Below are 13,609 nucleotides of genomic sequence, written 5' to 3' on the forward strand. Positions count from 1 at the left end.
AGCAGGGCCCGCACGTTTACACGCCTGTCCCTGATTTGAATTTTGTTAGATGAATTTTCAGGTTGGGTCTTTTCTGCCTGCGTCCCCCCTCACATTTCATACCAGTATCAACTCTTCTTCCTTTCAGGCAAATGAAATGTTGCTCAGCGGACGGAAGCTGACGGCGCAGGAGGCGTGCGGCAAAGGCCTGGTCTCCCAGGTGTTCTGGCCCGGGACCTTCACCCAAGAAGTCATGGTTCGCATCAAGGAGCTTGCCTCCTGTAATCCAGTTGTAGGTGGAATTCATTTTCTTACATATGTTATCTTTTATTTCTTTTTTTTCTGTGCCCTTTCCTCCAGAGAGCTCCACGTGTAGCGGGTTTCCCGAGTCCTCCACCGCTGCTCCCTGCACAGCCACCTGCGTGGGAAATGCCGCAGGAGCTAAAATCGGTGCCACTACTCCACACGGGCTCACCTTGTCCTCCCGGTTGCAGAGGCCTTAGGGTGAAAGGAATGCATTTCAGAGCTTTAGGAACTTCCAAGTGCCCTATAAAACTCTACCAGAACCATCTCTGTGGTTCTTTCCTGTCTCCAGAGCTCTTTCCTGTAATCATGTTTGCTCCCGTCCCCCCGCCCCCACAGTGGATATAAGCTTCTGTTTGATAAATGTGCTGGATAATATTCAGTCTTGTAACAGAACTGCATTTAGCAAATTAGAAGACGAAATGTTACTGAATATTAACTGACATGACTCCCATTCAGACTCTCCCTGATATGACAGCCTTCACTATTAAGTTTTGGTTAGACAGTCCAGTCAGTAGGTGTTTGCAGAGCTTCCCCTGAGCGTCCCGAGGGTCGACGTTCAGCTCGGGCTGCACCGGCCTGCAGCAGCCGCAGCACAGGGCCCGGGCTGCTTGGTCTCGGTGGGGAGGGCCAGGGCGCGAGCAGCATAGCTCTCCTGAAACAGCTCACCAGCTGAGAAGTTGAGAATTTGTCCGATACCTGGTGTGGTTACCCCCCAGCCCTGTCTCAGGCCTGACGTGTATTGTGACAAAATGTCTGGTAGCCTAATTTTAACAGGTAATAACTCAAGATGGATAATTGCCTCCATAAATTTAGGGACAGAGAGAGCCAGTGCTTGCAGACACGTACCCTTGCTAACTCACCGCTCATTGTCCGCTCCAGGTGCTGGAAGAATCGAAAGCCCTCGTGCGCTGTAACATGAAGATGGAGCTGGAGCAGGCCAACGAGAGGGAGTGTGAAGTGCTGAAGAAGATCTGGGGCTCGGCGCAGGGCATGGACTCCATGCTGAAGTACCTGCAGAGGAAGATCGACGAGTTCTGACCGGCAGGTGCCCGCTGCTGACACTGGAATTCTAGAGCAGGACGTCCGTGGCACCAGGCTGCCCTCCTCCATCCTCACGGCCCGCAGCAAGTTCACTCTTAGCTCATGCTTGGAAGCAGGACTTACGACATCCAAGCTATTTATTATCAAGGAGTTTTTAAGTACTGTAACTTTAAAATAAATAACTACAAAGCTCCTCTGTCCAAACGTCATTATTTTATACTTAATATACACACAAGTATAAAAGTATAATGGTGAGCTCTAGACTGCTCTCCGAAGCTCTCATTTTTGTTATCTTTAGCTAGTACTGTATAAAAAAGAAACGAAGTGTGTTTTGCTGGTTTTGGGTGGCAGAAAGGTCTGGAATAATGTTCGTTTTCCTGGTTTTTTCCTTCTGGAACACAGAAGCTAGAGAGGTATTGGCCAGCCTCCTCTCTCCTGCCCCAGTCAGAGACACACAAAGATCTGAGACGTGCCTTTGTCTCCAAAAAAGGTACAGATACCTCAGAGATGGGATGTCCTGAATCAAAAGTAAAACTTATCTTTTCGGCTAAGTATTTCTGCTGAAAAACCCGCCGACGAACATACCCCTGCACTGAAGTCCACTTAGGATTCATGCTGGAAAATCCATTGATTCTTCCTTTTTAATATGTCCAGTTCTTACCCAGTTAACATGAAGAAACCACTGTCTCTCCAGAAGAAAGCTTGTTTTGCAGTATTAGTGAATCACTGAATAGCTTAAGTATGAATATCTAAGTTATAAGTTAGTCTTAGTGGAGTTTAAAGAGTTTTTCTGACCCTTTTGAAAAAATAACTACATAAGTGCTTCTTGTTGCTGGGTGAGAAATACTACTTTATATACAGTTTTGGTTTTCTATTTGCAGCTACGATTGATGTATTACACCAAAAAAAAAGTATTTTTATGTTTATAAATTGTAATTTTTAGGTTCACTTAGAATATATTTTATTTAATAAGTTAAAATTCTTTTGGCACACTATTAAATGCAAAAACTCCTTTTAAAAAAAAAAAGGAACTACCTTATATTCAATGTTTAATGTTGCTGGTCTCTGCTTCCATGTCTACGCACTACGCGGAGTGCAGTGGGGTGTCCAAGAGTGCCCTGTGTAAATAGACATTCACATTCCTTCCAGGAGTGGGGACTGGTTCCTGATTACAGACGCCTATTATTAGTTAGGCTCTGAGCTTGCAATCATATTGAATGTATGAAGAATGAAATAAAATCAAAACCTTATTTTTGTACAGTTTGGAAGTTTATACTTAGAACTGACCACCTCCCAGCCACGTGGAGAGCTGTACAGTGTGTAAATCTGTCTTTACCTTGGATTGGTTGGTGCAGTATTTTTGCATCTGTGGGACCTACTTTTTCGTTCAGTAGTTTGAACTATATATAATAAACTGTACAATCTGTAAAGTTTTTATAGAATAAATATTCAGCTGTGAAAACTGGTTAAATAAAACTAATATTTCTTAACACATTTGAAATGTTCGTCTCATTCTTCACTCCTGAAGTTTCCCATGGGACGTTTCATCTTTTTCGTGAGATACGCACGTGGGCTGATACAGCTTCTACACGGTTTAGAGGGTAAGGGACGCCCGCAGAACTGCACCGGAGAGGAGCTAGAAGATGACTGTCCTCCCAAGTCCCGTCTCCTGTGCTCCCCCCCAGGCCGCCATGCTCGGAACTTTGTGTCCGTCTCCTCACTCCTCTGTCAGAGATGCATATTCCTAAATACATACCTACTTCTGCCTATTTCTGAACTTTACATTGTATCACACGTAAGCTTCAGTGATTAATTTACTATTAAGAGAGTTTTAACTTATTTCTTCTTTGCCCAAACCTACAACGTAGGTGTTTTCATTCCTGTGTCATAGAGAACCTGAAGTATGAAACACCTCACATCGGGGTGGGATCTGGCTTCCAGCCCAGGTCAGTGTGGCAAAACCAGCATTCTGGCAGCGACCCCATACCGTCTGTTTACTAGAATTTACAAATAGGGAACTAATTGAGTTGGGTTCTCCTCAAATTAGGGATGTGACTACACCATCCTGGATTTTGCATTCTCCAGGCCATGTTGGCCACATCCCCTCTCCTCTGAAGCAAAGCTTTCATGTTCCAACTTCTGGCTCGTGAATCGAGCCCAACTAGGAGGAAGAACTGACAACTTTAAATCCTGATGTGTCCGTGTCCAGTGTTGGTGACAGTGGCAGGAAAGCTGTCTTTCAGATTGGTGGAAGTCTAAGTTGGTTCAACTTCAGAGGAGAATTTGACAGAAGCTAGCAATTCCATGTGTCAGGAATCATCATAAGGAATGAATTCTTGCAGGACGTCCTCTATGAGAATGAAGATACATACGCAATTAAAGTCATCTCAAGGTTTTTCCTAACAGTGAAAAGCGGGAAATGGCAGGCGCATTCATCAGTAGGGTTTGAGTTAAATAATTATGCCACACCATACAATGGAATACACAGCTGCTAAAAAAGAAAAAAGTATTCATAAACCTTAGGTGAAAAAAAAGCATGTTACAGAGCAACTTACGTCCAAAACACCCATTGTATGCTTTTAAGAGCTTAAACGGATATGCACAAAAACCAGGCTCTCTTCTGCTCATGAGGTCCTCTCCCCCGGTGCTTCCCAGCCGCCGGGTTTAAATACTGCTCAGCCTTTGGCAAGTAGAGGTGGAAAGCCGGACAGAGACGGGCGCTGCTGCCCACTTCGGGCTCTGACCGGGGCTGACCTTTCTTGGTCTTCGTGCCTCAGCTGTGCTGGTGGTGAAGCAGCTTGCCCGTACCCTGAAGGACGTGCCGGGCACTTGGCCACTTTCAGGTATTAGCTCATGGGTTTTTTGAGGAAACTGTGTTTTCAGAGAATATTAATGTACTATAAATATACAATCACTATCAAATGAGAGCTCTCAAAAAAATCTTCTGGTAGGCTGATTTAGTTTCTGGTGACTCTGACAAGAAGACCGGTGAAGAAAAGAAATCAGAAGAACAGTGAACTTTGGAGGTTTTTGAAGGAAATCATGCCCGTGGTGTAAGAGGAGAGATGCCTGGAGAGCTGCTGGCCAGGCTGCTCCTACTGCTCTTGGCCTCATTGCTTGGTTGGGAGTGAAGGAGGGGTAACCCAGGTCTCCGGGCAGAGCAGGAGCCCAGTGGGCCACGGGCCAGCCTCCATGACCAACTCGCCCTTAGCCACACTACAGAGGCTTCAACACACTCCTACGTTACTTACTCACTGACACTAGTATGAACAAATGTTATCCTCCAAAGGAAGGAAATTGTGTACGTTGTGGGAGAATTGGCACCTAACCAAATATAAACACGTATCTTAGAGAGGGACAGCCTGGGGATGTGGGGCCCTGTCAGCTGAGTCTGTCACTGCTCTCAAGAAGCTCAGTCTCATCTGCTTTCCCCAAATCCAGCTAGCCCATCTGGTGGCCTCTCTGTTACTGACCTTTCTATCCTCCCGTAACCAACTCTGTCCAGCCCTAGAGTGCACTCTAGAGGCCTGCAGAACATGCCAGGGGGAGCCATGGCCTTCGCAGGAATAGAGACGCAGGACAGGTGAAAGTCCTTCAAGAGGCCTTAGCCTTGGAGTAAAGCCCAGAACTGGAGAGTGGGAGAGGATCTGGGACATTGCGTGCATCTGTTTATACACAAGGAGACGGAGACTAGAGGTGTCAGGTGACCTCGTCATTATGCATCCTGTAAGGACAGCCTGTAAGTGGCTTGGCATCCGCGAGTAGCTAGTGTTCTTCACACTCCATTGCTGCCTGCCTGCCTTCCTAAACACCTTTACCGGCAAAAATCAGATTGAGATGAACACTGGCTACAGGTAGTGTAGAGTGGTGGTTCTCAAACTTTGTTGCACATTAGAATCACCTAGAAAATTCTGAAAACTCTTAATGCCTTGGCTGTACCTGGAAACAAATCACAATCCCTGAGCTGGGATCCGTGTATCTGGGGTATTTGACCCAGTAGCTTAACTTGTCGGTGCCTGGAAGTGGTGATGGTAAGGAACATGGCCTGGAGAACTCAGTGCATTCTGGCATCTCGTGGACTAGATTCTATGGGTGGCAGTGGGGCAGAGTGGGTGGTTCGAGGCTGCTTGGTGGCTTGGGATTGAGGGCTTTTTCCAGTGGAAGCTGGCCCTACCTAGAGAGTTTTGATGGTTTACAAGCTATTTCTGCATCTGGAGGAGCTGGACCAGTCCACAAAACCTTCAATACTAACATCTACAAATGAACATCCTCAATACTTGGCAGCAGAGGAAGGACTGGCTATATCCCAGGAAACTCCTCCCTGTTCTCTAAAGAATATTCCTGACAGTATGTCTGAACACACTGAAAATGGAACTGAAAATGGATTTGAACATTGGTTTAAGAGTTACTTTTTTGGTGAGGTGGAAACTTGAGTTAAAAGCCAGCTTTATGGTCTTAGAGCCATATCTTGTCCTTAGATGACTAATAAGTTGTTTAATACCAGCATTTTTAAAAGTAAAGCTAAGGTCTAATGAGTGTTGACATTAATTCTGATCTTCCCTTGTATTCAAAAACTGGGAGATGTGCATCCATATCAATACCCATACAGACTATATATATATATATAATCACCCATGTAAAACACCCTGGATGAAACAACTAGACACAAGATTACAAGGGAATAGAACACCTGAACAGCAGTACAGACTATACAGGTAACTAGACTTATTGTGGGGATCATTTCGTAATGTATAACAATACTGAATCACTATGATGTACAACTGAAATTAATAAGATATCGCATGCTAATTGCACTTCAATTAAAAAATGTAGACCTACCACACACATCTGTAGAACCCTCCACCCAGCAGCAGAATACATATTCTTCTCAAGGGCATGTGGAATATTTTCCAGAACAGAACATAGGTTAGGCAATAAAACAAGTCTCAATACATTTAAAAGGATTCAAATCATAGAAGGTGTATCCTTCAACCACAGTGGAGTGGAGTCAGGTATCAATAACAAATTTAGGAAGTAGAAAAATATGTAGAAGTTAAACCTCACATTCTTAAAACCTTCACAAGAAAAATTAGAAAAGATCCAGAAATGAGTGAAATGGAAAACACAAAGTGACAAAACATAATAAATTATAACAAAACATCTATATTTAAAAAATAGAAGCGTAAATAGATACCAAATCAATAACCTAACATTCTACCCTAAGAAACTAGAAAAAGAAGAGCAAACTAAACCCACAGCAAGCAGAATGAAGGAAATAGAAATGATTAGAGCAGATATAAATGAAATGGAGACTATAAAAACAGTAGAAAAAATCGAGGAAATTTCTTTGAAAAGCTTAATGAGACTGACCAATGAAAAAAGAGAGAATACCCAAATTACTAAAACCAGGACTGAAAGAGGGACGGTACTACCAGCCCTATAGAAATAAAAAGAATAATAAGGGAATACAATTGTATACCAACAAATTAGCTAAAATGCATGAGGTGAATTAATTCCTAGAAAGACGAAAACTACTGAAACTGACTTAAGAAGAAATAGAAAACCTGCATACACACCTATAACACGTAAAGAGATGAATTCCGTAATCAAAAGGCTTCCCACCAAGAAAAGCCCAGGACCAGAAGTCTTCATTCATTAATTCTATCAAATGCTTAAAAAGTAATCAATACCAGTCCTTCACAAATGCTTGCAAAAAATAGAATAGGAAGGAAAACTTTCTAACATATTCTATATGGTCAGTTCTAATACCAAAACCACACAAAGACATTACAAGAAAACTATAGATCGATATCCCTTATAACATAGATGCAAAAATTCTCAAAAAAATAACCTGGCACTGTATAAAAATGATACATCATGACCAAGTGGGACTTATCCCAGGAATGCAAGGTTTGTTTTATCTATGTATATATAAAATGCAGGAAAGCATTTTTAAAATCCAACTGCCATCACAATAAAAAAAACCTAAACAGAAGGGAATTTCCTCAATTTGATAAAGTACATCTACAGAAACCCACAGTTAACATCGTACTTAATGTGGCAATTGAAAGCTTTCACCCTAAAATCAGGAACAAGACAAAGATGTTTGCCTTTGCCACTTCTATTCAACATTGTACTGAAAGTTCTAGCCAGAACAATTAGACAAGAAAAAGAAATAAAAGACATCCAGGTGGTAGAGGAAGAAGTAAATCTGTCTATTTGCATATACCGTGATCTTATATGTAGAAAACACTAAGGAATCCACAAAAAAACTTTTTAGAACTAATAAGTTCAGTAAGGTTGCAGGATATGAGATAAATATACAAAAAGCAGTTGTATTTCTATACACTAGCAATAAATCTGAAAATAAAATTAATTTTAATTGCAATAGAATCAAAAACAATAAAATACTTGGGAATAAATTAACCAAAGAAGTGCAAACTTGTGCACTGGAAACTATAAAACACTGCTGAAAGAAATTAAAGAAGACCTAAATAAATAGAAAAACATTCAAGGACCGGAAGACTTGCCTTGTTAAAATGGAAAAACTAAATTTATCTACAGATTCACTGATATCCCTGTAAAAATTCCAACCTCCTTTTTTGCAGAAATGGACAAGCTAGTCCTGAAATTCATATAGAAATGCAAGGGACCCAGAGTAGCCAATTCAATCTTAAAAGTGAAGACAAATTTGGAAGGCTCACACTTCCCAATTTCAAAACTTACTACAAAGCTACAGTAGTCAAGACAGTGTGGTACTGGCCTAGGGATACACATACAGATCAATGAAACAGAATTGAGAGCCCAGAAATCAACATCTATAAGCAACTGATTCTTCAATGAGGGTGCCAAGATCATTCAGTGGGAAAAGTCTTTTCAACAAATTATTCTGGGACAACTGGATATCCACATGCCAAGGAAGCAAGTTGGACTCACCATATACAAAAATTAATTCAAAATGGATCAAAATTTAAATGTAGGCTCTACAAGTATAAAACTTGAGGAAAACATAAGTGTAGCTTCATGATCTTGAATTAGGCAATAATTTTTTTAGATATGGCATTAAAAGTACAGACAACCAAAGAAAAACAATACATTGGATTATATTTTTAAAAATTTTTTTTAAATTCGTGTACCTCGAAGAACACTACCAAGAAAGTAAAAAGCAACTCATAAAATGGAGAAAGTATTTGCAAATTATATGTGTGATAAGGGTCTACTGTCCAGAAAATATACAAAAGATCTTGCAACTCAACAATAAGAAGACAACCCAATTAAAAAAAAAAAAAGATCTGAGTAGGCATTTCACCAAAGATATACAAATGGTCAATAAATACATGAAAAGATGATATTAGTATCATTAATCATTATGGAAATAAAAATCAAAACTACAATGAGATACCACTTTATAACACCAGGATGGCCATAATGGAAAATAACAAATATCAAGGAAAATATGGAAAAATTGGACTCTTCCTACATTGCTAGTAGGAATGCAAATTGGTGCAACCACAGTGCAAAACAGCTTGGGAGTTCCACAAAAAGTTAAACATAGAGTTACTATGTCACTCTGCAATTAAATGTACTCCTAGTTACATACTCAAAAGAATTGAAAACAAATTCTCAACCAAATACTATACACAAATCTTCATAGCATCGTTATTCATAATAGTCAAAAAGAGGAAACAACCCAAATGTTCATCAACTGGTGAATGAATAAACAAGATATGATATATCCAAATTATAAACTGTTATTTGGCAATAAAAAGGAAGTATTGATACATGCTACAACGGGATTGAACCTTGAAAACATTATGCTAAGTGGAAGAAAGAAGCCAGAAAGAAAAGGCCACATATTATATGATTCCACTTATATGAAATGTCCAAAATAGACAAATCCATAGAAACAGAAACTGAACTGAAAGTGGGGGAGGGGAGACAGTGACTGCTAACAAGTACATGGTTTTCTTTTGGGTTGATGAAAATGTTCTGGAATTAGTGGTGATATTTGCACGACCTTGTGAATATACTAAAAACCATTGACTACCATACTTTAAAATGGTTAATTTTATAGTATTTTAATTGTATCTCAATTTTTTAAAAAGAGTATATATCCCTTAAACTAACATAGGGAGAAAATAGAAAAATACTTAATTGATCCAAAATAAGAAAGGAATGAAAAAGGATGAACAATAAACACAGTTGACATAGTGGATTTTGCTCAAAATATTAATAAAAAGATTAAATGAAAATGGATTGAATGTATGAAAATATCTGGAAACATATATATGTTTACCAAAAAAAAAAAAGTCAAAAAACTGAAAGCCTCAAAATAAAGAGGTAGAATGATATAATGTGCCAACACCAAACAACATCAACAAAACCCTGCCATAACCATATTATCAAAATACTATTAAAGCAAAAAGCATGTTAGAAAAAGTATTACTTTATAATGATAGCAAACTGAGTTCTACTGAAAGTTAAAACACCAAATTTGTGTGCCCTACTTAACTTATCCTCAAAATATATAAAGCAAAAATTGACAGCTCTACTATTAAAAAAAAGACAAGCACAAAACCATTATAGGAGATTTTGACACCACTCAGTAAATGATAGAATCTGACCCTCTTACATTTGCAATGAGGATGTGGAATTTAACAAGCATGTACCTGCTTTTGAGTTATTTTATCTCTGCAAGTTTCTGAGCGTGAGTATGATAGGCAGTTTCTAAATTGGCTCCCAATGATCCCAACTCCCAACACTCACACTCTTGCGTAATCCCCTCCCCTTCTGTGTGGGATGGACTAAGTGCCTTGTTTTTAACAAATAGATTATGGCAAATGTGATGGGGTGTCACTTCTGAAATCTGGCTCTGAAAGATTGTGACTTCCATCTTGCACACACTTTCTCTCTTTCTGCCTCATCTTGTTCACTGTGGAGAAGCCAGCTGCCATGTTTGAGGTGCTGTAAGGAGAGGCCCATGAGCCAAGACACTGAGGGCGATTTCCACCAACAGCCAGTGAGGAGCTGGGGCCCTCAGGCTAAGAACCCAAGAGGAATAAATCCTGCCAGCGCCCACATGACTGAGCTTGGAAGAAATCCTGCCCCAGTCCAGCTGTGAGGAGACTGAAGCCTGGCCAACACTTTAACTGTAGCCAGTTAGAGGCCCCTAGCCAGAGGACCCGGCTAAGCCATACCTGGATTTGAGTTCCAGAAACTATGAGCTAATAAACGCTGGTATTTTAAGCCACTAAGTTTTAGAGTAATTTGTTATGCAACAGAAGATAATTAGTATACTCGGGATAATCAGTCTCACAGCTTACTTTGGCATTTGGTAAAATATAGATAAGAAATATACATCTACATATAAATAGAAAGGATAGGCAGGGTCTTAGACAAAATTTTCATGTTAACATCCTGTTTATTCTTTGCATTTAAATATCCTTTTATGAGGGATTGGATACACAAATGTTTTTATACTCATACAATGGAATTCTACGCAACTCTTAAAATGAATATGATATTGATGATGATGACGTAGTAGTAGAAAATATTCATATATTTATTAATCTCTTAGAGTAATTATTAATTAATGATCTCTAATTGTATTAGAATTATAATCCACTCCATTTTTCAGATGAGAATACTGAGTTTTAGAAAGGTTATATGATTTCCCTAAAGTCATCCCATAGTAAATGCTGGGGCAGGTGTCTGACAGCACGAACAGCTTTCTTGGGGTGCCTGGTGGCTCAGTTGGTAGAGCATACAACGTTTTTTAAAAGATTTTATTTATTTATTTGACAGAGAGAGGGAGAGAGCACATGCACGGGGAGCAGCAGGCAGAGGAAGAGGGAGAAGCAGGCTGCCTGCTGAGCAGGGAGCCCGATACAGGGCTCGATCCCAGGACCCTGGGATCATAACCTAAGCTGAAGGCAGACACTTAACCCACTGAGCCACCCAAGTGCCCCATAGCATGTGACTCTTCTCTGTGGGTTTGAGGCCTACATTCGGTGTAGAGATTACTTGAAAAAATAAAATCATTAAAAAGAAAACAGTTTCTCTCCCTCATTGTCCCCCTGGGCTCCGCAGACCCTAAGGTCCTGGTATACATAACCCAAAGAAAGGGGAGGGAGCCGTGAGCCCTTGAACTTGCTCATTCTCTCATTTCTCATGGGCAACTAAGAACCAGACTTGATTTTATCTAGAAATATAAGTGAATGTGACATTTATGGCCTCTTGAATTTTAGAAGCAATTTGTGTACTTGTTACACGTATGCCATTACAGGTATCCTTGCTATGCAACCTTTCACTATCGAGTTTAAGATTTAAGAGTCAGCTAAGGCCAGATGACTTTTTTTACACTTGAATTTTATAGTTCAGTTTTTTTTTTTTTAAGTGAGTACTACACCCAACTTGGGCCTCAAACTCATGACCCTGAGATCAAAGGTCACATGCTCTACTGACTGAGTCAGCCAGGTGCCCCAGCTAAAGTCAGATGACTTTTTAAATAAATTCTTTGTTACTTAAACTCTTGCTCTTCACTGTCTTAAACTAAGGAACCAAATTCATTTGGAATCTGCGCTATCCCTCCTGACTCAAGCTCGGTGTCTGACTTTCATTATCCGAATCAGGAAACAACTAGATTTGGGTGGTGAGAGACAGTTACGCATGCACAGGAAATACAGCAAACTTTGATTTGGCTCTCACTGGTTATCTCTAGTGCCAATTTACTTTTCAAATAAATTGGTGTAATGTTTTGATTCTTACAACTTACTGCTTTGGGGCTCAGCATCACGGATTCTCTCTCCTACTCTGGAGCCGGTGCTCAGATGGCTGGAGCACTGTGCTAATGAGGCAGTGGTCCTGGCGCGGGGACCCGTGTGCCAGCCTCTGATCCCTTGCCAAAGACCTTGGCCAGCTGCCTCGTGGCAACTGTTGATCACCAGAGGGACCAGGAGAGCAGCTAGACGGGACCGGGACCACCTCGGGGCTCCTGGAGAAGGTTGCACATCCCCTCAAGGAGCAAGTCCATGTGTCCGCGACCCTCCAAACCATCTCTCCCTCGACCAGAGGCATCATTTTAATAAAAGGAAAAATAATCTGTTGATTTTTACACTTTGCTGTAAATTGTTGTTGGTAGCAATCTGTTCATTGTGACAGTTTACCATCGGGGTTTTTGTTCCCCTTTATTACTAGAAAGCTTTCTTATCTCAGCTTTAAAGCCTCCTGCAGTGAGAAACTATTGCATAAACACACAGTTTGGAGAGAGGAGAATGACCTGTAGTTCTTGTTCTCTAAAGATGGGCAGTCATCACAACAGCGCCAGTCCTCAGCTGCAGGGACTCCGCTGGGCCTCATTCCCTGACCGTAGGAGGATAGAAGAATATCCCGGTGGTGTGACGAGAAGGGAGCTCCTGCCATGGGCCCCGCGTATTCTGAAGTTCAAGTCAAACCTCCAGTGACTGTCTGCTGTGCAATAGTCACGGGGACAGCGTAGACGTGGGACTAGGAGTTTTTCCTACCCTGTACCTCTGGCGAGTCCTCCCCTCCGCTCGCGGAATCCTGGAATGTTGGAAGTGGTATCAGCAGCCTCACTGAAGCCCTCTGTGCATTGGTCTTTCCTGTGACCAGGACACTTGGAAGAACCATGGCTCCCGCAAAGCAGGTAGGTTTGGAGACAGAGATGCTCGTAGTTGAGTGATTGAAGTATCACTTGAAACACTTCATTACGAGCCACTTGTGTGCAAATGTGTGAGTGCAAGCATGTGCACGTGTGTGTGTTGGGGGGATGCTTTTTTAACAGCTTCATTGAGGGATATTTTTCATACAATGAAGGGCACATCTTTAAAGTGTACAACTTGCGAAGTTCTGACATACGTATGCACCTGCGACATCATTTCCATAATCAAGACAGTGACCACCATCACTCCGATGTCCTTGCCCGACTTTGTATCCCTCCCTCCAGCCCTTCCCCAAACTACCTCTCTGCAAGCAGCTCCTGATTTGCTTTTTGTCACAAATAAGTTGTTTTGTAACTACTTACAACTCGAGTTCTGAGCCCAGCAGGCAAATACTTTTTGTAGGTGAACTTTTTATTGTGTTTAAAATTCTCAATTTCCAGAGAATGAGAGAAACAGAGACCCACAGAAGCCTCTCCTAGGTATGGGGCACCTCCTAGGGGTAACCATAGCCTCAGCTTTGCTCACGTGCCCTGGAGCCCCTGCCCACAGGACAGCCCCAAGCAGCCTCTACCAGCTTGGTGATAACGCCCACTGTCTTCTCC

At 41.3% G+C, this 13,609-nt stretch overlaps 1 protein-coding gene across 2 annotated transcripts in view; it reads left to right on the forward strand.

Moving 5' to 3' along the window:
• Positions 1–2,820, forward strand: part of CDYL (chromodomain Y like) — a 173,596-nt gene extending 170,776 nt beyond the window's left edge. For both annotated transcript variants that reach the window (XM_026511423.4, XM_026511422.4), the window contains exons 6-7: positions 128–271; positions 1,165–2,820. In XM_026511423.4, coding sequence (XP_026367208.2) covers positions 128–271; positions 1,165–1,323 — 303 coding nt within the window. In that variant the 3' untranslated portion in view covers positions 1,324–2,820. The remainder of the gene's footprint in view (positions 1–127; positions 272–1,164) is intronic.
• Positions 2,821–13,609: the final 10,789 nt, after the last annotated feature.

The sequence above is a fragment of the Ursus arctos genome, unplaced genomic scaffold, assembly GCF_023065955.2.
Source record: "Ursus arctos isolate Adak ecotype North America unplaced genomic scaffold, UrsArc2.0 scaffold_31, whole genome shotgun sequence".
Taxonomy (NCBI): Eukaryota; Metazoa; Chordata; class Mammalia; order Carnivora; family Ursidae; genus Ursus; species Ursus arctos.